Source organism: Perca flavescens, chromosome 14 (assembly GCF_004354835.1).
Source record: "Perca flavescens isolate YP-PL-M2 chromosome 14, PFLA_1.0, whole genome shotgun sequence".
Classification (NCBI taxonomy): domain Eukaryota; kingdom Metazoa; phylum Chordata; class Actinopteri; order Perciformes; family Percidae; genus Perca; species Perca flavescens.
The window spans coordinates 18,966,831-18,990,793 of NC_041344.1; the positions used below are offsets into that span (position 1 = coordinate 18,966,831).

Here is a 23,963-nt window from a genome sequence, read left to right on the forward strand (position 1 = left end):
CAAGGAGCGTTTAAAAAGGCCACCATTGGCAACATACAGCCACACGACAAAGGACAACAGCTGAAACTGTTGCTGAGTGGATCATAACCGGCCCCAGCAATGAAGAGGACTGTCGGTAATGTTCTTTCACATTGTTTTGTTCAAGCTAACCCAACCTAACACTGAATTTAAACAATAACCCTGCCATTTCTATGTCCTTGCGTAATGTGTACTTTATGTCTGCGAACAATCAAAACAAGACTGTTCTTTCAGATTGTTCTGTTTAACCTAACACAACCTAACACTAACTTAAGCATGATGTAGTCAATGACCTCTCCATCTATGTTTGTCCTTGTGAAATGTCGGTCTTTCCCACACATTGATTTATTTGAATTAAATAATGCTTATGGCTGTGGCAATGGCTGCTGTTCCCAGCACCTGGGTTAAGAGGAAGAAAAAGGTACTTTTAATGTTAATGCCTAGATAAGAATTATGTGTTTTCTGCAAAATGTTTACTTTTGTTTTACTTTACAGGGAATATTTTCGTACTGGACCAACACGGAGGTCACGAGAAAGGTGATAAAGGCTGTCCTGCCGGACAAAGAGAGGTGGAGGAAATTCCATCTTAAAAAAATATGGCTTAGGACAGGTAAAAAAAATATATTCAAAAATACATGAAAACAACTAATGGTGGACATCAGGCATGTGTTGGCTGAAGAATTGCAAACCTGTTTATATGGAGGCAAAACATATTGTACTTGTGCCACACCCCCACCCTCCACTTTGCCCCCCCCTCTCTCCTCCTACAGACACAGAAATGGCACATCCTAAAGAAAGCTCATTGTAGGACTGGCTCTAGTGGCTGTAATTCTGCACCAAGGCTGAATGTAGGGAAAGAGACTTCAGATACAGTATTAGGGGACCACTAAGGTCTATATAAAAGCATCCAAAGAGCACCATGTCATGGGACCTTTAATTAAAGTTAAAGTTTAATAAAGTTTTTATGAAATTGGACCAAATTATTGAACAACAGCAACAAATTTTAAATTACCAAAAACGTAGGAAAGTTTTTTGCACACTTCTTTTGTCGGGCAGGTGCATGGGATATGATCAAAAGTAGCAGATCAAAAAGTTTAGAGAAAATCCCGCACACTGACCATTACGCAAGCAATAATTTATTTAGAAGAAAAATACAACGTTTCAGTCTCAGACCTTCATCAAGTAAATTCCAAAAACAAAATATGCCACCTGTGAGTGAGTCAGAGGACCTAATTGACCGTCCCTGCGAGACCCTGGAGGACCTGGAGACATTGGAGAAGGAGCTGGAGGACAAGTCAAAAAAATGGTGACCAATTCAATTTTATAAACACACACACATGCACATACTGGGATATAGGGCTGGGAAATATAAAAGGTATACATTTCTCCAAAGGTATGCATTTTGACTATATACCCATGATAGCGCAATATAGTCATCTTCATCATTGTGCCCACAACTGGGCTGATGATGGCGTACAACAGGGCGGTGGCAGCTAACAATGATCTCTTCATGTCTTTCAGACTATGTACCTGCGCTCACTCAGCGGATGATTGGTAAGCTGTTATTGCAATAAAGACTTTATTACTTATTACAATTAGGGTTGAGTATTGTTTGGGTTTTCAGTGCCGAACCTACAATGTTAACACTTGGAGCTGTTTGACAACTCTAACCTGTATTATATGTTTTAGGAGCATGCCAGAAATTGCATAAAGTGAAGGCAGATGAGGTGGAAGATTCCATTGGCCAGGCACTGAAATTTGCGCCACATAGACAATTAAAGTGGTAAATGAGTCATTAATGATTTCATCATAACTGCTCTCTTAAAAAGGTTTTGATCTAGCACTAATAACAATCTTGCAAGTTTTTCTTTGTTAAAGATGGAAGAGGAAAGGAGGAGGAGAAGTACAAAACTGTAGTTTAATCAAATCTAATTTATGGATCTCATGTCTTGTCATTTACTTGATATAGTGGATAAGGTGTATGATAATTAGTACAAATTCCAGTGATATCTGTGTACAAATGCCAGTGATATCTGTGTACAAATTCAAGTAATGTCTGTGTTCTACTAATAGTAGTGGCCTAGTACAACATGTATATCTATATAGCAGTGACTACAGAGGTAGCTTTGATCATTGGGACAGATAGGTGGACAGGTGGGAAAGTGATTTGGAGAAAATGACTGCAAAGATGGAGGATTGTGCAACTTATAGCAAAAAAAGTGAACACAGTTTCCTGAATATCATCAAATATTGAACAATGAAGAGGAATGGTTTAGATGGTAATGCAGGTCACGGCCACAGCTAGATCTTGACAAAAAAGAATGTAACTGTCCATTGTGAGTCTGTGTGACAATGTTATTGGAGGGCAATGCTAATTCAGTGGAGTGCAAGTTGATGCAATAGAAGTAAAGTTTAAAAAGTGACTGCTGATTTTTTTTGTACGTTGACCTGTGTGGAGTGATGTGACAGTTATCGAGGAAAATTATCACTTTTTCTTTTAAAGCCAACCCCTTCGCTCCCCCTCGATAACCCTCGCCCTCTATGCCCTCTTCTGCCGTACAGCCGTTACAGATACTGTCAGCTGGGCGGATGGTTAGGCCTATATTAAAGGAGTTATTTCAGATACTTCCCTATATTTAATACTGTAGGTATTGAAACATTATAGGTTCAAATATTATAAATATTATATTATTAGAAATATTATAGGTTCAAAGGAGTTAGTTCAGATACTTCCCTATGGTTTAGATTATTTTTAGAGAGACACACACCCGCATTTACGGGTCCTCGCTATATGGTGGAAACCCGATGACGAGAAAAGAGGCTTTTGATTGACAACCTAGATGTCCCCCGTATGTGAAATACACAGCACACAGAATAACTTTACAACCAAACAATTACAATTGATTACTCACACTCAGACAGCTACTTCTGCCTTCGTCACAGAAGCTTCCGCTCAGCTGGAGGATCAAAGGCCTGCTTGTCAGATCGCTCCCCGGGGTTGCTGCAAACCACACGGTTAAAGAGGAGTCCCCACACTTCACCTTTTAGGGTGTTCCCTGCTCACACGGGTGAAGTGGAGGACAAGGAGAAAAAAAGGAAAAAAGACTTACAAGGTTTTTTGGGTGACCTTGTTCAAGACGAACACAGGTGGTTTTATTTTATTTGAAGCAAAAAGTTAACAAGAAAAAACAAATAAGCAAAAAAAATGAATAAATGGAAAAATAAACTAAGTTCAATCACTCAAAAATGCTCCAAGACACAGGATGCCCCTACGGCAACGGTGAAGGTCGAGAGAGCCAAGAGTCAAAAGGCAAGGGCTAAGAGCACTTTCGTTGGCAAAGCATCAATATTTATATGTACATTTTCATGGGGTTCAACCCCTCATCACAGTGAGGTGTGTTTTACCATCTTATTTTACCTTACATGACAATACAATCTTAATGCAGCTATCAGGCTGGTCATACGTAAAAACATCTCATGTAACGATATTTCCTATATACATATGCAATTATCATCTTAACATACAATCTAACGGCTCAGTTCATCACTAGGTCAATGCAGCCATCTTACTCCTGTGCGCAGCTAGGGTACTTCTTCTTTCCAGCTGCAGGTTCAAGCAGACAGTTACACACAACACACCTTATCCATCTGAGACCTCTTGCAAATACTTCCTCTCCACGGCTGCAGGGTCAAAGGGCAGTTACACACAGTAATTCACACTAAGATGTCTCTAAGCATGTTTTATATAATATCAGTAACGTTTAGCATGATTATATTTCTAAGCAATCATATAGTTTTTGAAGTGAATCAACACTCACAGACCAATATCAAAGGCAGTATTATAGTTTCAAGAGCAGAAATATATTTTAGCTGTTTTTTGGGTTAACTCATGTCAAAAGCAGAAGCACAGTCTCAACTGTTCTTGAGCTGATACATTTCAAAAGCAGAAGTATAGTTTTTGGCTGTTTTTTGGATTAAACACAAATACATTTCAAAAAGCAGGAGTTTAGTTTTTTTGCGGGGGGGGGGATTTTCACATACTCTCGTTCAACACCTGAAATAATCACATTTAATATGTTTGTGTTTTTATTTTGTATTATTTTAATCATTCCATATCAACCTTTGAAATATTCTATATACCTTTATATCTCTATATTTACTGTACTTTAGGCTGACTTAATTTCAATGTCTGTATGTTGGATCTCCCAGCTCCGAGTAGTCCTTAGTTCTAGGTGTCCAAACAGCTTTGTGTTGTTGCACAACTGTACAGACTGATATTCTATCTGGCACAGAGCCTAGGGGATCTCAAATACTAGGCCACATTAAGGGAATTTCTGAAGGTAAGCCACACATAAGATATCACCATTCTGCACACGCAATCAGCCCAATCAAAGCATTTGGAAATATCCGCAGATTCTGTGGTTGTACTGTGGTGACTGTGACTCTGTCCACATGGGTGAATACATCTAAACTTAGAATCTCCTTGTTGCCTAATCAATTTCAACTTCAATCTTCCTTTCAGAGTGCAATGTTAAGTCAATGATAAAAAAAGACAGACACAATCTAGGCATATATTTAGGTCAGGTAATTTAATCAAATTAAACTTAGTGTTGACATTGTCATCATCAAGCCTCATTATTCTCCTGAATAAAAAAGTAAAACATTCTCTCTCTCTCACACACACACACACACACACACACACACACACACACACACACACACACACACACACACACACACACACACACACACACACACACACACACACACACACACACACACACACACACACACACACACACACACACACACACACACACACACACACACACACACACACACACACACACACACACACACACACACAGCTGGTGATGCAAACAAACAATGACACAAGTTGACCCAAAATGATTGAAAGACTGGAGAGCTTCGATACCGTTTTAGGATTTTGAACCTGACAGCCTTATTTTGGATCATTTCAACTCAAGAAAACACAGAAGGCATCCTGACATTTAAAAGGTAAACAGTAAAGGTCTCAGCTGCAAAATATGTAAATACAAACTTAAAGCTCTCACTTAAAATGATCACTTATTCTTTTATCAATAAATGAGTTTTAACTCAAACAATTGTAACTTCCCTCCATCACAGTATATTACAGTGAGAGATGACTGACTTATTGCTCCTGATAGACTGTCAGATATTTCAGAGACAAGCTGATACCCAGTGAAAAGAAAACAACACGCACAACCATAAAAAGTTAACAATAAAAAAAGTCACTAAGGAGTGCTGAACGTAGAGATGGTGGACTGAGGCCTCGGTTTGTTCTTTCACACACACGAGTGCTTTTGTACCCTTCAAGATAAAAATAATAAATGTCATATAAAACAACACAACGTGATTGGAGAGGAGGTAAAAAAAGTCATTCTCTGTCATCGTAGACCTCAAATGAGGTGTTTTCTTTGTAATATTTATCTCTCAAAATAACCTCATTCCTAAAAGATCAGATGCCCTTTGGACATCATCTATATCTTCAAAATAAAAAAAAACTAAATCTCTCAGCTCATTTCTCACTTCATACTCGCTTACTTTACACATACAACCCTATCTTTTTCTACTCTACCACCCACATGTGTATTTTAACCCCGCTGTCTGACCCTTCAGCCTTCACCCTGATCTGAGCTCTACACTCAGTCCCGTCATAGCTCATCATGAGGGGCTTCATCTGCTTTAAGTTTGAACTCTGCCTCTGTGATCTTTCCGTCTCCATCACGGTCCTGATTGGAGAACATGTTGTCAATGATGCGATAGGGATCGAAGCCAGGAGCCAGGCGGCCTTTACCCTCGTTCACCTGCCGCATGATGTAGTCAGTAAACTGTTTGAACAAAGGAGGGGGCGAAGAGGGTAAATTGAGGATGCACAGACAGTAGCAAAAAAGGGAAATTGTCTCAGATGTTACAAATAATACAGAAACAGCAGGTTATCACGTACCTCAGAGGGCTCCACCTGCTTGTTGTTGTCTGTGTCCATCTCAGTGAAGAGGTCGGGTGACACTTCGTCGTTCCAGATAAACATGTAGCCTTCAGGAAGTCCTTCCTCCATCTCTACCAGCTCAATATCAAACACCAGCACAGCACTCCCTGGAACTTCATCAGCTACACACACACACACACACACACACACACACACACACACACACACACACACACACTAAGGGATAGTTCGGATTTTTTTTAAAATCCGGAGTTGCGTGATGTATCTCATCTGTCTGCACACAATGTCAGTGTATCCTGACAAAGTCAATATGTTCTGTATTTTTGGGCCAAGGATTGAGTGGTGCAAATCCAAATCTAGATGTGAATCCAAGAATTTGTAAAGGATTTCTCGAAGCACCTGATGCGTGACGAGTTGTTTGTTGAAAGAATAATTTGTCATTTAGGGAAACACGCTTATTCGCTTTCTTGCTGAGATTTAGATGAGAAGAGGGATGTCACTCTCTAAACTTAGCTTAGCATAAAGACTGGAAATAGGGTCTCATAACTGCATGCATAAAAAGCTGAATCTAACTTTTAGTTAAATTGCAGAAACACCATGTTGTGGTAAGAGGAGACAAGGGGAAAACTTAGGCAACATCAGGTCACTCTTACGAGAAAATCTATTCAGCCATATTCCCTTACTAAACCTGTCCTGTATGAATAAATGTGTCACACTAGGCAGCTGCATGATAAGGTTGTGTTTTTCAGCCGTCTCCTTTGAAGGTCAACGGAAACAGGAAGGGGGGAGGGGGGAACCTATGTTATGGCACCATTAATATCTTTACATAACCAAAAGTTGACATGTGTTCAGCTTGAGATAAATGCCTCTTGGAAATGCAGAGTGCCTGAGAGTTGGGATGGCACTGCATGACACTACATTGTGGTTAAACTGTAATCCTTCATCCTAAATTTCATCGATCAAGACTTCATTAAATGCTTCTGTGTAAGTCATCACATATATTCTCCGTTTTTACTGCATGTGTGGTTGTGTGTGACTTACTGACTCCTCTCTCCCCATAGCCCAGATGAGGAGGAATAACAAGGTGCCTTTTCTCTCCCACACACATGTCCATCAGTCCGTCCTCCATCCCTGGGACTACCTGGTTGGCTCCCAGGACAATGTTGTATGTCTTTGCATAATTATACCTGAAACAAATAGAGTCAGAATGAAACTGAGACATACGAAATAACTGTATTTTTAGTCATTATTCTTAAGCAAGTTACTTCTTACAGTGTCCTTTAACACTTGTTTTTTTACTAATTCCTTTGCTGCGTGGGAATGTAAGAGGTGAAGATTTTCTTGCATTTTATCAGATGTTTCAGTGGGTGAGAGAAGCCAAAGCTTGGTTTGAATCCAGGAACTACAGTAAAATGTTTTTAAAACTGGAGTTAAGGACAATTCAAGACTTCAAGGAATTCTTGAAAGATTAGCTTCTTTCATATTTATGATATTTTGTGTTTTTGAATTTGTTTTAATTTCTATGATGATGATTTTGTGCTGTCAGTAAGCTCCTGCAATTTCCAAACAACTTTTGTTCAGACAGGGCAGTATGGTGCACTAATAATTAGTTTTTACGAAGACTTAAGATAAATGTGCAGTTAAGACTAAAAGACGAACAGCAGAGTGAAGGGTATATGAGGAAGAATTTCCTCTTAGCACTTGGAACCCTATTATCTCATGTGTCTCACAGAAGTGTCTCACTGAAGTTTACTCACGTGGAGTCGATGGATGACCCATCCATCAGAGAGGCGTTATAGTGATATTTGACAAAGTCTCCTTTCTTGGTTTGCTTATCACACTCTTCTGGCTTGTGAGTGATGGTGATCTCAGTTTTGTCTGATGGGTTGTGGAAGTCGATGATGTGAATGTCAAACACCAGCACAGCTGAACCAGGGATCTTAGAGCCTAAAAGAGACATGGTGAAGAAAAAAAGAAAGACTCTAATATTAAAAGCTATGGACAAAGGAGTAATAATGGTGAGAGACAATGGCATTCAAGCATTACACACACACCTGTGCCCTCCTCTCCATAGCCGAGATGTGGGGGGATGGTGACGGTGCGCTTCTCTCCGACACAGACTCCAATCAAACCCTCGTCCATGCCGGCAATCACATAGCCTCGACCCACATAGGTGTCATAGGTACGATTACGAGAGTAGCTGTGGAACAGAAAATAAAACAAAAGTATTATTAAACGTCCCCCATAGAAGTCCCCAACGCATGTTTTTTTTTTTACTTACAGTACATATCCAGTTGTCATTTATTCACATATAAAGCTGTTTTAGGCAGTGCACAGAAGAGAACAACTGAATAACACCTGAAAGAGGTCACTACAGTATAGGACACAAAATGATTCTGTTCTCTCCAATCTCTCCTTACCTCCAAAACCACTGTGCTTGAGTTGCAAGAAGCAGTTTGTTTTGGAGGATGCATTTGTGTTTTTTTGTTGACGCAAACATAGAGTATGTTGGCATTGTAGAATATGAGGAATTTCAATTTCCTGGCATAAGTATATGCATGCAGAGATAGAAAATGTGTGTGGCAGAAAGTTACCATAGTGGCTTTCTTGAGTCCTTGACATCTGTACAGAATGTGTGAAATAATTTTATAACCATAACAAGAGAGGCTTCAAGGCCAAACCCACAAGGCTGTAATGATGAAAACGTACTAAGTAAATTATCATAGCAGTTCTTCCAAGCTAAGTTCTTCAAAAAGTGAACTATACGTTTGATATTTTCTGTCAACCTCACAGAGATTTTCTAAAGCTATAACCAGGAATAAAAAAAATAAAACAACTTTTTGTGATATTTGTTTTCTGCATGTTTTGGAAAGGATCTGTATATTACAGTTTAGAATCCTTAACTTAATCGAGGATTGTACAGTACATAAACAATAAAAAAACTAAAAAGTTACCACACATGACCTAATCCTCTGTTGTGAGTAGCAGCACGAAAAGAGGAAACAAAACTGTTTAGAGCAGGGGTGTCAAACTCATTTTCCCAGAGGGCCACACCGGAAAGAGAGAATCCCACCAAGGGCCAGACATGGAGAGTTTATTTGTTTTTTCAAACTTTTTTGTAAATTTCTACGCTTTTGGTCGCATTTTTGTTGACATGAAGCCCTACAAAAGTCATCAAAAGAGTTCCTTTAGCCATCATTGAATTTAGCAAATTAAGCAAAACAATGATTTTTTTTTAACAACAACCTATTTCTCAGCCTGAATATGAAAATGTCAGGTAATTACAGTTTAAAAAACACTGTCCTGTGTTTTTGGTTTGGCGCACAACTAGATGGGCCAAAATTTATTGTGAACCCAAATTGATATACGGGCCGGATCTAAATCTACAACGGGCCGGATTTGGCCCGCGGGCCTTGAGTTTGACACGTGATTTAGAGAATGCAGACTATGTATTACGTAAATCAAACAGGAAATTTCCACTCATGGTTTTTAAGTTTCAATTCATCTTTCAATACGTCTTCAGTGCGAGAGAGATGCTGCCAACCTGAGGCCACTTGAGGAATAACAATTATAATAAGGTTTACTATGAGCCACTCTGTGTGGTTAACATAATGAATAAACACTGACACATACCTGGAATCAAAAAATGTTCCGTCAAGAAGGCTGCCATTGTAGTGGTAGCGTACAAAGTCTCCAGCGACGGTTTTCCTCGTGCAGGACTCAGGCAAAATCTGATTGGTCACTGTGATCCCATCTCTGGGGTTGTGGAGGTCTAGAAGTACGACATCAAACACCAGAGACGCCTGTCCTGGGATGTCACTACCTGGAGAGAGAAGAATAAGAAGGAAGGTTGAAGACAAGTAGGGAGGCAGGTATGGGGACAGGATTGGGAACTACAGAAATATTCTTCCTCATTCTACTTCTAGTCATGACCAGGATCAATCCATGACCCTAAACAAGTAAGTAGTGAGTGGAGTTAAAAACAATTGTTTAACTATTATTCCCACTGTCAAGAATCAACTTTTAGTTACACAGACAATGAAAATTTGATGTGAACATGACAGTATTTATTGTTACAAATATCTGGCATTAGAAGGGCCTAATTTAAAAGTCCGTTAAATGTATGAGGGAGAGAATCACCAACATGTTTGCTTTTTTGAAAATATTTATAAAGATATGCATAAAGAATAAAAAAAAGTATCTTGAAAGTAAATATGGTATTAAAAAAAAAACTGTCAATTAAAGGAATACTTAGATATTGTAAGGGACTGTGTTTATCTGTTCATGTAATGTTTAAATGTTAGGAGTGTCACTGTTCAGAGACCAGTCCGGGAAATAGCCGTATTTCCCATAATGTTAAACTATTCCTTTAATTGTTCAACCTGTAACAAAATTAGTCATGAAAATTATATTTGTCAAATTTTCTAAGGTAAGACAATGTAAAAAAAAATTTGGCAATACATTGAACAACGCTGTGGTTCAGGAAAAGAACTGAGCCGTAAAACAAGATGAGATGTGTAGTTTAACTGCATATGTGTGGGATGTGCTGCCACCTTGTGCTCCAAGTGTGCAACTACAGCACCTGTTGATTTCCACCTTTCCAACTATCAACCTCTTGTTACTCTCAAAGGTCACTCACAGGAATGTAACCGGGCTCGAGGAAATAAATAATAGTAAAGCAATTGTGAATACTCACCATCTCCATTCTCTCCATATCCAAGTGACGGCGGCATAGTGATGATGCGTTTCTCTCCAACGCACATTCCGAGAAGGCCCTGATCCATACCGGCGATCAGCCACCCAATCCCAACGTACGTGTCATAGGTACGCAAACGGGTGTGGCTACAGAGACAGGTGGAGGAGACAGGTCACACACACACATATACATATATACATATACATATATATATATATATATATATATATATATATATATATATATATATATATATATATATATATATATATATATTTATATATATATATATATTTATTTATTTTTTTTTTTTTTGTGTGTGAAGGAAAGATTGTTTTACAGAACAAACCTGGAATCAAAGAGTGTCCCATCCAGCAGGGTGCCATTGTAGTGGTAGCGAACGTAGTCAGACACCTCCACCTTTCTGGAACAGGTGGAAGGCGTGTGGTAGGTGTTGCTCTGGACGCCGTCCTCTGGGTTCCACACGTCGAGCAGCAGGACGTCAAAATGGAGGATAGAGTCAGGAGGGATGATGTCACCTGGGGAGAAGAGAAGTAGAGTGAAGAGTGAAGTTGAGCCAGAAATGAAAATGTACTAGGGAAAAGAGAATGAATGCTTTAGAGTTAACATGGTTGTTAAGACTTTCATTAAACTGCTGCATTACAAATACAAATTGACATCAGATGTGTGTGCTGGTCCTACGATCAGTAAACATTCAGAGACCTTATATTATGTTATATTTTGAATTACCGTAACATAAAAAACATGTTCTTGAAAGACTGCCTATCCATTTAAAAAAAAAAAAACATCAGATCGATTAACTATCTAAATAATTTGATGGTTTTATCTTATCAAATGTGAAGAATTGCTGGTTTTCCTGGTCTTGACATTATGGTAAAGAGAATATCTTTCGGTTCTGGACATAACCAAGTTTAACTTGAGTTCTAGAAAATTGAGATGTGCATTTCACATGGTTTTCTGATGTGTTACAGTTTTAATTAATTAATTGATTAATTAATAATTAATAAATCATAACAAATGAATCTGCAAATGAATCAATTATGAAAACACTTGTTGGATGCAGCCCGCGTAACAGGTGAGTAATCATACAAAGTAAACTGCATTGTCCAATGTCATTAAACCCCTCAGATTTCCAGAAATAGGACATGACTGTGGTGTCCTCAGTGCTTGATATAGCCTTGTTGACTGATCAGTCTGTCCACTCACTAACATTTATTTTTGTGAGTGCAACATCCCGACCAGCTCTGTTTGCAAACATGAGCAGACCTATAGATAAGGAGAACATGGTGAAGTTAAGGAGGTGGGAGTGGGAGGAGGTGGATGGGGGGTGCAGGAACTGTGTGGGAGGCAGCCATTCAATATTTACTACTACTGAGCTGGCAGGCCTCTTTCTGGTTTAAATCTCTCTCTAGCTCTTCCAAAATCTCCCCTCTCAATTTTCTTCACTCGGTCTGATGTTCCCTCTGATACAGCCTCATTTTAGAGGACAGGGCCTCAGCTTTTACCTGTCCACACATGCCCCCCTCTCTCTTCCACTATCTATTTTATACACACACACACACACACACACACACACACACACACACACACACACACACACACACACACACACACACAGGTATCTACATGTAAAGGGAGCCTCTGCATTTTTCTTCTCGTCACTACAATCACATGCAAATATATCAACACATATGACACAAACACTCTCTATGGTGCACAGTGGCCCAGATTTATTTATGTCCATATACAAACCAAGATCTAGAATGTGTATCTGCCTGCTGCAGATGCTCTAGCATTTGCAGTGCAGTTCCTAACAGCTGAAAATCTTGATCCAAAGCAGCTTCCTCTGACCTGCTTCCTGGTTTGTGATGTCCCTGTGACATCATTCAACATGGACGCTTGGGAGCAGCCCACTTCCTTTCTACTTCGCCTGACTCTAGCACAACACAATACGGTAGTTTCTGGAAAGACTGTAATTTTTGCCCCCGACAGAATTCTCTCATTGTTATGGTGAGCAGTGCCAGCCGTGTGCTCATTCAGCTGTGTATTTATAATAACTCTCCAGAGGAATAAACACTGGCATGTCCTGAAACTTGATGGAGAATGTTGTATTCTGTCCTGGCTGATTTTTCCAAATCAGTCAGGACAGGGATGTGCAAATATGACAGGAAGTTGAAAACACACCGTATCCCTGTTTGCCATATGCTAGGTGAGGTGGGATCTTGATCAGGCTTCTCTCGTTGACACACATCCCCACCAGAGCTTTGTCCATCCCTGCGATCAGCTGCTTCTTGCCAACAAACACGTTGTAGGTGCTGCCACGGTCGTAACTGAAACACATACACATAACCCATTACTTTTATATTGCTGTGAGGACATGATTGACTGCATTACATTCATTATGTGCCTTTCTGCAACTAAAATGCATACTCTTAATCAAAGCCAGTTCACTATGGGCCCAGGCTAAAGATTTTTCTATTGCCATTACTATTTGTTTGGGAGGGACAGTTAGATCTCTCAAGCAAGCTTTGACAACTCATTCAGAAGAAGAAGAAAAAACTCACTCAGGCAAAACAAGATGTCTCACTGGCCAGAATTCAGATTCATCCAAAGGAACTCAAAAGTGAGTAAATGCACCAGGATCTTATTATAGTGCAAATTATACTTTTATTTTTAACAGTCATTTTGTGCCTGGACTTAAGTTATTCAAGATGTCACCATCTTTACAGCCAGTGATGTATTTAGATATATTATACAGATACACACTCAGATTGAAATGTGTAAAACTTGACTTTAATTAGGAATATACATGAGCACAGGACCCCTCTACCAGACCAACCCACACGATTTGCTAATACTGCAGGGCCTGCCTACTTTGGTAGTTTATATTCTTTAACAAATGTGCAATTAATTAAATGACCAAAAACCAAACCAAATTATTTTGGGCTTTTGGGGCCCTTAGGGTTCTAGAGGCCCTGGGCAGTTGACCACTTTGCATGTTGCATGGTACACGGTTATTACTGTTGACCAGGTCGGTGGTTCCCAAAGTGGAGTCCAGGGACTTTTGGAGGTCCTGGAAGCAGGTTCAACATTAAGAATAATCCTCAGGTTTCAATGAATCCATTGTGACCAAGCAGGCTGATATTAATCTAGTGGCAAAACTACTCCATCTAATCAAATGAAAAGGGGTTTTGAAGCCCTTGGATTAAGCATACATGGATCCAGAGCTCAGTCAGCCTGCCTGCCTGCCTGCCTGCGTGGCTCACAGGGGCGAACCACTCAACGCGCATTTTTACGCATCGCGCACGACTGTTCGCACCGAGCACTGTTTTGCTCTGCACGGTGAGACTCCAAAAGTGAGAACATGCATTCTTTGCTTGATACTCACCTTGAGTCGAACTTCTTGCCGTCAGGAAACATTCCGTTGTAGTGATACCTGACATAATCCCCTACTTTGACTGCGCGTACACATTGCTCTGGCACGAAAGTTTTTTCAATTAATATGTCGTCTAACGGTACCGGAGGAGCATTGCACGCGGCGAACGCCACCAGAACCGACAAATAAAGCATCGCCTGCACGCACTGGATCATTTTCTCTGCCAACAAACTCTCAGACGAGGGGGATAACTGTGGGTACGGCCCGTAGGAGTATATGCTGCCTCCCTGTTCCCCGGTGCTTTGGTGTCCTCTACTCCGACTTGGACAGAAGTCCTGCCCCCGGTCCCAGCGCAGGGATGTTAACGTGTCAAGCCAGATACAACTGCACAACTTCCGGTTCAACTTTAAAGATAAAACGTCGACTGATGATCTCAATAACATGTTTTGTTTGTAAAGCTCAAATTGAAAGGGCTGCAAATATGTATAATAAAATATCGGTGTGAGACATACACGAATACAAACAAAGCTTAGATAGCAACTGTGTTTTTATTTTGAAATTTAAACATACATTTCCTGTTACATACTGCCTTTTTCTAGCTGACTTGACGCGCTTCGGGATTGAATGAGATAGTTTTGGGCACCACGTATTGCTCTTGCGCAGTGAAGCCTCATATATGTCAACGTGGTAACGTAGGGGTCTCCACACAGCTGCACCCCCCCCTCTCTGGATCCATTTAAATCAGAGTAGAGTAGGCCTACACATCTGGATACGCCTCTGAATTGCAGTCAAATTGTAACAATGAGCAGGACTCGTAAAGTGTGCCCTTTGCCTAAATGATGTTACGCGATACGTTGACCCTGTTGTGTTGGTGGGGTTCAGGCCTTTAGATGGGGGGTGGGGGGAACAGATCCAGGCAGGAATGTCTCTACGTGGCAGTAAGAGGGGGAGGGCCACTCCAGTCTCTCACCAGGGGTTTAATTAGTGACTGAGAGGAAACAAGTTTAAACTTTAAAGAGCAGTATGGATTAATGTTATTTGTCAGTCCTGGAATATAAAAATGACTAAATTACATAGGTCACTTATCTAAAAAGTCCAGAAATGTATACCTCAGTTAGGATTTTAAGGTTTCAAATCAGGTTTTTACTTGTTCTGTAAAAGGACAGAACAACAGCAGTGATTTACTTGTGTGATTTAGTGGGAGGAACAGCCCCTCCAGTCACCCGGGGGTGGGAAGGCTTTGTCCGGATACGTGTTGGAACTTGAGGCGGTCCTAAAGACCAACGCACCAAACTCCGGAATCATCCCAGGCCACCATTTAGCAACCTAAAAAATGGCACCCTCCACTTCTTCGCAACTTTTCTCGGCGCTTTTAATCGCATTTTTTACCTCCGCGGTGAACTCTCAGTATGAAAAATACAGCTTCAGGAGTTTCCCCAGGCACGAGCTGATGCCTCTGGAGTCCGCTTACAAATACGCACTGGACCAGTACACCGGAGAGAAGTGGAAGGAGTCGGTGGAGTACATGGAGGTGTCTCTGCGGTTGTATCGGCTGCTGCGGGACAGCGAGGCCTTCTGCAACCTCAACTGCAGCTCTGTCGGGCTGGACAACGAGCAGAAGTTTGCGGAGTTTCCAGAGCTGCGGGCGTTTGGTAACGTTATGAAGAGGGCGCAGTGCCTTAAGCGCTGTAAACAAGGGCTGCCCGCTTTCAGGCAGACCATGCCCAGCCGGGACACCATAGATGAGTTTGATAAGAGAGAGCCGTACAGATATCTGCAGTACGCCTATTTCAAAGTAAGCAAATATGTAAATATGTATATTCATCAGGAGGGCCAATGGGTTCCAAACCTTGGTTTCATTACAATAAATATAAGGTGTTGTTTTCTGTGCATCCACAGTTTCTATTTTTATGTCACAGGTTTTTTTCCTTTTCTTCCTAAAATGCGTTCTGACGTCACCTACGTGCCACGGATGCACACTGTTCTGCAAGAGTGGAGGTCTTTTACCTGTGAATGCTTGTGTTTTCTTCCCCTTCCTATTAAGAAGAAAAAGAAAACAGTAATAAAGACACATAAGGATATTTTACAAGTCATCACCTCTTCAAGGGAACTAGTTTAGGTTTAGGATTAGGTTATGAATCACAGTTTATTTAGAGTCAAAGGTTGGAATTATAATTGCATTTAAGATAGTAATGATGGTTATGGTCTAATTTGCACATACAGCACATACGGAAGTGGGACAAATTAAAAGAAAAACCTGAATACCTTAAATTAGTTGATTTGACCTGATAAGTGACTAAAAACAACATTAATTTCTAATGATCTAAAATATAGTCCTCAAAGTTAGTTATTAAAGGGTTGATAGAATGATTATATAGAGTATTTCACACTGTTCTTTATGGTCTCCTAATAGGGTATGTAACATTGGTTGGGCTGAAAATAGCCTGGTTGATATTTTATTGGCCCTTATGCATCCCTGTGTTTTGGCCCTATTTGTAACAAGAGCTTTTCTTCCAAATATGGTATGCTCGTGAATATTTAGATGAGCTGCGCGCTGATTGGTTGAGCGAATTGCCATAGGCAGACATTAGAGATGCACGCTGATTGGTTGAGCGAATCCCCAATACACACACATTAGACAAGCGACAGAATCTCATATTCCAGACACTGCAATGTTTCATTACCAAATTCACTTCTGAGACTTTTTATGTGAGAAATCAACTATATAAAGCTCAAATATGGGCCGTTTCACGAAAATTGATGGCTAATTGCAAATATGGTAAGACTGTGTGTCGGACTTCGCCTCCCGGCCAGCCTTCCTTCACAGACCCCGGCCTGCTGTGACCTCCGTTAGGCTGGCAGCCCTGACAGAGCTCCAGGGTCTGTAACTCCCCTCTTCCTGCTAGCTAAATGGCCCGTTGTGTGAGAGTGAGAGAGTTACACCAGCAATCTCTTACCACATGTTACACACAATGCCACGCCACTTAGCCATACAACATATACCTAAATGTCTTATAAAGTTTACAACGGTGTCCGATTTCAAGTTAATGAATATTTGTGAACTGTAAGGGTTTCGTTAGCTGCGACAGTCCCTACAATCCTATGTGTACAAGATTGCGGCTAGTAAGCTAGCTTCATTTTTGGTCGTAATTCAAGTATATTTACAGTTTGAATTTCGTCACGCCAGTTATACAACATCTAACTAAATGTTTTATAAAGCTAACAACGGTGTCCGATTTCAAGTTAATGAATATTTGTGAACTGTAAGGGTTTCATTAGCTGCGACTGTCCCTACAATCCTAGCTGTGTGTAGCTACAAATCACGGATAGTTAGCTTCATTTTCGGCGTAATTCCGAGTATATTTACAGTTTGGATTTTGTCAAGCCAGTTATACAACATCTAACTAAATGTCTTATAAAGCTAACAACGGTGTCCGATTTCAAGTTAATGATTTTTCGTGAATTCCAGCTTTAGCTCCATCTCCAGCCGCAGGCTCTATCAATGAGACTCGCGGACAAGAGGCGTGTATTTCACCGATTGTTTGTTTAAATAACTCAACACATTATAATTACGCACATTATAAGATTAACTGGAACCTGTGGTAAGAGATTGCTGGCGTAACAAGCTCTCTGACCGTGCTCTCACTCACACACACCTGGCATAGGAAGGTGTCAGAGCACCAGCGTTTAGTAGTCCATTTGCCAAAAAACGGTGACTTTGCGCGGGTATGGAGTGCTCTGGGCTGCCAGTTGTAACGGAGCTCAATCGAGCTCAGAGCAGGCCGGGGTGTGTGAAGGAAGGCAGGCTGCGCGGCGAGGCAGCAACACAGGCAGCACCGGCGCTGAACTCCGACACACAGTCGGACAAAATTTGCAATTAGCCATCCATTTTCGTAAAACGGCCCATATTTGAGCTTTACATAGTTGATTTCTCGCATAAAAAAGTTTCAGAAGTGAATTTTGTAATGGAATAGCAGAGATCTGCGCGACCTAGATTCGGAAGACTACCTGATCTCAGGTCAGTTGTGTAGCCTATGTAAATGTTGGGGCGTGACCCTTCTCTTAATACACCCATGGGCTGACAAAGGTTCCGGTTTTTGGGAGGTTGACGTCAACTTCCAGCTTTGTTGGGATTCGCCCGTTTTCAGCAGCAGTTTCAAAATATGAGATTTTCATAGTAAAGGGGTGTCAGTGGGACTTTGAGCTTCTATGTATGTCCTATTTACCCACCGAACTGTCGTTATTCAACTATGACAGGGTAAAATCGGTTTTGCATTCTATCACCCCTTTAAGGAAATGTATTGACTTTTTATTAGTTATCATGTCCTTAGTCCATATTTTTTGTACCACAGTGTAGTGTTATATAACATTGGCTTTGTATGATTTCCTAATCTGATCAGAGCACACACAAAAAGCGGTTTACAATGTTTGTTTGTGTTATTTCTCCCAGTCTGACAACCTTGCCAAGGCGGCGTCTGCTGCTCACACCTTCCTACTGAAACACCCAAATGATGAGATGATGCAGAGGAACATGGCCTACTACAAGAGTCTGCCTGGAGCCGACGAACACCTCAAAGACCTGGAGACCAAATCCTATGAGGTATACACACACCCATACCAACATATCTTTGTGAACACATACACACATACACAAACCATCCTATTATTGGCTCTGTGGGTGTGGTAGCAGCCTGTGGTGAACCAGCCAAGCTGAGGAAAGCCTAGAGCTAAAACATTTCCATCTCCTATGCTGCTGTGCATTAGTGAAAATAGTACATGCTTGCATGTGAGTGCTGACGACTTCATTTGCTAGTTGTATGATTTTTGATTGCAAATATTGAGTTCAGCCTTCAGTGGTCCTTGACAGAGTTGTAGTAGTCCCAGCAGGACTGAGAAATAAACATGAACTTGTTACAGTTGTTAACTATTATATGAACGCTGCCTAAATAATTTTGTCTTTTCAATCAAAATCAACATCTCTTAAAGTTTTTATGCTCCACATATCTGGAACAAACTCCCAGAAAACTGCAGGTCCGCTGCAACTCTCAGTTCTTTTAAATCCAGGCTGAAGACATATCTTTTTAATGTTGCCTTTCTTTAAATAACCTATTTTTAACTGCTCTTTCTTTAACATTCTTATACTGCACTGTACATTTTATTCTTGTCTTTTAATGATCTTAAATTGTTGTTAATTGTTTTAATGCTTTGAAATTGTTTTTAATTGTTTTCTAACTGTTTTTAATGTTTCATGTAAAGCACTTTGAATTGCCTTGTTGCTGAAATGTGCTATACAAATAAAGCTGCCTTGCCTTGCCTAAAGAGTCCACGGTGAAGAAAATTGTCCCTGTTATAGCTAACAATAGCGATGCAGATAATGTAATGTAATTATACCATATTATACATGTATATCATTGATTTTAATAAGAAAGTGATTTTTTAACTTGTAGAATGCTTTCAGTAATGCCATGATGCCCAAAATGAACATGATTTCCTATGTGTGTGTTATTGCAGACACTGTTTGTGCGTGCAGTGCGGGCGTATAATGGAGAAAACTTCCGTACTTCGGTGTCAGACATGGAGCTGGCTCTGCGGGACTTCTTCAAGAATTACGATGAGTGTCTGGCTGCATCTGAGGGCCCCAGGGACGTCAAAGACTTTAAAGACTTCTACCCCTCCATAGCTGGTCAGTTCATCTGCAGTACCTCCGTTCTGACTCTGTTCCTCCTACGGGGTCCATCTGCATTTCTCTTTTGTTAAATATCCACTGTTGCATCTGTCTTCTTTTTGTTATTTAATTTACCCAACATGTTTCTTGTTATGGCTACGTTTAAAGCTCCCCTCCATTTAAAAATGTGTTTTTTTATGTTTATGTCTCCTAAAATGTCCGACATTGACTATACTGACTTGTATATGTGCAAAGTGTGTCGCTAGAGAGGTGTTTTCACATTCCACTCCTCCAGGGGGAAATGTCTATGCATTTCACTAAAATCTGATATTCAAATGTACTCGGGCAAGCTAGATTTGATACGTCACAGTTTCAAAAGCCAATCACTGTCTAATATGCAAAAGACAGAAAAGAAACCTGAAACCTTCGGTGAAGAGTGGACTTGTCATAGAGCGAAAACACACGGTCGTCATAGCTGTGTCAGCCACTGCCAGTTACAAGCTAACAAGCTAACAAACAACATATAGTAGATGCTAACTAAACTATACCATTCTAATATGTCTGCTAGTCACCAATTTTGGTGCACAACAGAATCTGGGTCTGATCGCCAGGTTCAGACAGAACGCTGAAACTATCTCTGCAGATGGTGAGCCGGCGCAGCGCGTCCTGTCCAAACAGCCCAATTGGATAACATTGGGCGCATAAAGGAAGCGGGCAGCACTTCCAGGCCAGATCCAGAATTTCTCAACGAAAGATAAAGAGTAGATTTGTTTCCAGCCCATTTTCAGAGTTTTTTTTGTTTGTATTTTTCGTTTTAACGTGTCTGGAGAAGGACTTTAATCTTTTTTTTTTTTTTATCATATTGTGCTTAATCTTTCCTCTACAGATCACTACATAGAGGTCCTTGACAGGAAAGTGATGTGTGAAAGTGACCTGACACCTGTCGTAGGAGGTTTTGTCGTTGAGAAGTTTGTGGCCACAATGTACCACTACCTGCAGTTTGCCTATTACAAATGTGAGTAGCATGTGGTTTCCTCAGGTCTACTGTGTTATGAATTTTATATAGGACAATCCCTGAGTGCTGTAAATGTAATGTAAATGTTGTGTTTTCAGTGAATGACCTGAAGAACGCAGTACCATGTGCAGCCAGCTACGTGCTCTTTGACCCCAGCGATGAAGTTATGAATAATAACTTGGCCTATTACCGGTTCCACAAAAACCAGTGGGAACTGACAGAAGAGGACTTCCTCCCCAGATCAGTGAGACATATTGACTATACACATCTTGTGCACCCAGTTCCTGTCCCTAGTTTATCAGATATAGGTTAAACAAACATGATACAACATGTTAATTAGTGAGCTTTCAGGGGTGCGGGCAGATTTTGTTACCTTTGGACAGAGCCAGGCTAGCTGTTTCCCTGTTTCCAGTCTTTATGCTTAGCTAAGCTAACTGCTAGCTGCCGGCTCTAGTCTTATGTTTACTGGCCAGTATCAATCTTCCCATCTACAGTAACTCGTGGCAAGAAAGCAAATGAGCACACTGCTTCAAATAGTCCTCATGGTTTCAAAAGGGTAACCTAAAATGTCTTTTAGTCAGTAGGATGAGATGATTGACACCACTCTTGTGTCTGTACAGTACATATATAGACACTTAACAAAAAGACTTGGAACTGAGGGAAACAGCTGGCCTGGCTCTGTCTGAGGGTAGCAACATTTTTCTCTAAAGCTTACTAATTAACATGTTATATTTTGCATGTGTTGTTGTGGTGTAACTGGGGTTATGTACCAATTTCTTGGCCACGCAGGCACAGAGACTTTGTGACAAAACCAGGGTAGCTGTTTATCCGTTTCCAGTCGTTGTGCAGAAGTTAAGCTATGACAGATAAATGAGAGTGGTATCAATTCAACCAATGTAAATCTGTAATAAAGCAACTAAGCGTATTTCCAGGTTCCCTGGACTAACTACATGATGTGAAATTAATTAAGCACTTGGCCTCTGCCTTCTTGGTTCACTATAACATCCTGTGTGTTTGCTGCAGGAGGCACTGCGTTACTACAATCAGACCACAATGCAGCTACAGATGTTGGAGTTCTCCAGACAGCGCCTGGTGAGCGACGATGAGGTGCGTGCCTGTTTACATATATTTATGTGTTGGTGTATTACAGGATGCTTCAAGCCAAGAGCCTATCTTTAGCCAAGTGAAAGGAAAACAAGCTACAGTTTACCCTTAAAAATAGACCTGAGTAATTCCCATAAAATCAGTTTGGATTATTATCCGTCGTCGTGTGATTTATGGTAAACCCTAGATTCTTTAGTATGGTCACATAACACCCTGCAGTACAATGTGGGCCCTGTGTTTATCAGGCTGCAATAGGGCAGACGGCCATGGGGTGGCAGCATGACATTGGCGGTTCTTAAAGTTATTATGATGCAGCACAAGGACCGTGGCCATCAGGGCAACCTAACATAAACCAGGATTACATGCTGTATGAGGTAAACACCATTCAGTTCTTGAGCGTAATCTCTTTAGTAATGCCAGGTATGAGAATTCACAGATAGAACTGTGAGTGGGAGGATTTATGCTAATGCACTTCTAACCTCCTGAATTGTCTGTTTATTTCTTTTTCGTGTGCGTGTGTGTCTGTGTCTGCAGGGGGAGGTGATGGAGTTTATAGATGAGTTCCTGGATGGTGATGAATTGCCCAAATTGGAAATTCCGCCGAAACTGTGAGAAACACAACAAAAAATCCCCTCCCGGTTTGTATTTATTGGGTTTTGCGAGAGGCTCTGATTGGTCACTGTGTTTTTACCTGCAGATCTACATCTTGAATATTTTTAAATTTCCTATTTTGTGCACTAAAACATCCAGTTTAGTGGTATGGACATACAGCACTAAATGATTCAAAGTCAATGATAATAATGGCGAGAGAAATATTTGTTCTCACTGTTTTATGGATCCGTTCCTCCACTGTGAATCAAGTATGTATGTTGTCTGTCAAAAATGGTAATTTTTACAATGAAATGGTAATAAATCTTGCCAAACGGGTCTTTCAAGTAATAATTACAATGTTGTTGTAATACTACAGTTGTTGGTTTTGGGCAGTGGTGGAATGTAACTAAGTACATTTACTCAAGAACTGTACTTAAGTACAATTTTGACGTACTTTTACTTTACTTGACTATTTCCATTTTATGCTACTTTATACTTCTACTCCTCTACATTTTGGAGGCCACTATTGTACGTTTTACTGCACTTATACACATTTATTCGATAGCTTTAGTTACTTTGCAGATTCAGGTTATTAATACAAAATATATATTTATTAATAAATAAATTATGATGTATTATTACAGCTAAAGCTATCCAGCAGTATGTAAGGTAATCAACATTAGCTCTATCTTTACAAGCTGCAACATTAAAGTGATAATCCCATTAATGCATCAATAATTATAATCTGGGTACCTGGGTAGCTCACCTCACCTCCCTCTCTATCCCCTTTCATGTCTTCAGCTTTCCTATCAAATAAAGGCCTAAAATGTCCACATTTATTTTTCTGAAATGGGCCATTCTGTGTGAGTACTTTTACTTTTGGTACTTCAAGTTTATTTTTATGCATGCTAATGCTTTTGTTCTTTAACTTACTAAGAATTTTAATGCAGGAATTTAAATTTAAATAGAGTATTTCTACACTGTGATATTGCTACTTGTACTTAAGTAAACAACCTGAATACTTCTTCCACCACTGGTTTTGGGGATGTGCCCAGTTTTGAATAACACCCCTTTAGTATAGGGACTAAAGTATATCTACATCTGCCAGCATTTTTTTCAGCTAATGATAATGTTAATTGTTCGCTCTATGAAATGTCAGTGAAATATGCTTGTCACAATTTCTTGCAGCCCAAGTTCAGGTATTTAGGTTTTTTCTGTCCAACCAACCATCCAAATCCAAATGATCAATTTATTACCACATTAAGCAGCAACTCATCAGAACCAAGTAGCTGGAACTAGGGAATTCTTAGTATTTCTGTGTGGAAAAATTACTTAAATGATTAATTAATTGATTAAACAAATAATATTTCAGTCTATTGATTTTTGACTGGAGCCCCTATAGAGCAGGATATTTGCGAGAGTCCTTCAGACTGTGCTGAGCTGACAGCGTTCAGAGAAAACACTGAGTTGTTTAATAATGTTTGA

The 23,963-nt window shown here is 40.2% G+C and overlaps 2 protein-coding genes and 1 long non-coding RNA gene across 3 annotated transcripts; 2 read left to right on the forward strand and 1 right to left on the reverse strand.

The window, feature by feature from the left end:
• Window positions 1–1,208: 1,208 nt before the first annotated feature.
• On the forward strand, window positions 1,209–2,408 carry LOC114568818 (uncharacterized). Its single transcript, XR_003694328.1, has 3 exons — window positions 1,209–1,324; window positions 1,540–1,572; window positions 1,708–2,408. It is a non-coding gene; the product is annotated as an uncharacterized LOC114568818 (long non-coding RNA).
• Window positions 2,409–4,837: 2,429 nt separating this feature from the next.
• fkbp9 (FKBP prolyl isomerase 9) lies at window positions 4,838–14,441 on the reverse strand. Its single transcript, XM_028597389.1, has 10 exons — window positions 14,116–14,441; window positions 12,912–13,057; window positions 11,056–11,245; window positions 10,707–10,852; window positions 9,644–9,833; window positions 8,065–8,210; window positions 7,768–7,957; window positions 7,052–7,197; window positions 6,008–6,171; window positions 4,838–5,891 (listed from the first exon to the last, which is right to left on the reverse strand). The coding sequence occupies exons 1-10, from the start codon at window positions 14,316–14,318 to the stop codon at window positions 5,715–5,717; spliced, it is 1,698 nt and encodes a 565-aa protein (XP_028453190.1). The 5' UTR covers window positions 14,319–14,441; the 3' UTR covers window positions 4,838–5,714.
• A 775-nt stretch (window positions 14,442–15,216) lies between these two features.
• crtap (cartilage associated protein) lies at window positions 15,217–22,814 on the forward strand. Its single transcript, XM_028597552.1, has 7 exons — window positions 15,217–15,898; window positions 18,554–18,703; window positions 19,615–19,786; window positions 20,655–20,783; window positions 20,882–21,027; window positions 21,807–21,890; window positions 22,422–22,814. The coding sequence occupies exons 1-7, from the start codon at window positions 15,437–15,439 to the stop codon at window positions 22,497–22,499; spliced, it is 1,221 nt and encodes a 406-aa protein (XP_028453353.1). The 5' UTR covers window positions 15,217–15,436; the 3' UTR covers window positions 22,500–22,814.
• Window positions 22,815–23,963: the final 1,149 nt, after the last annotated feature.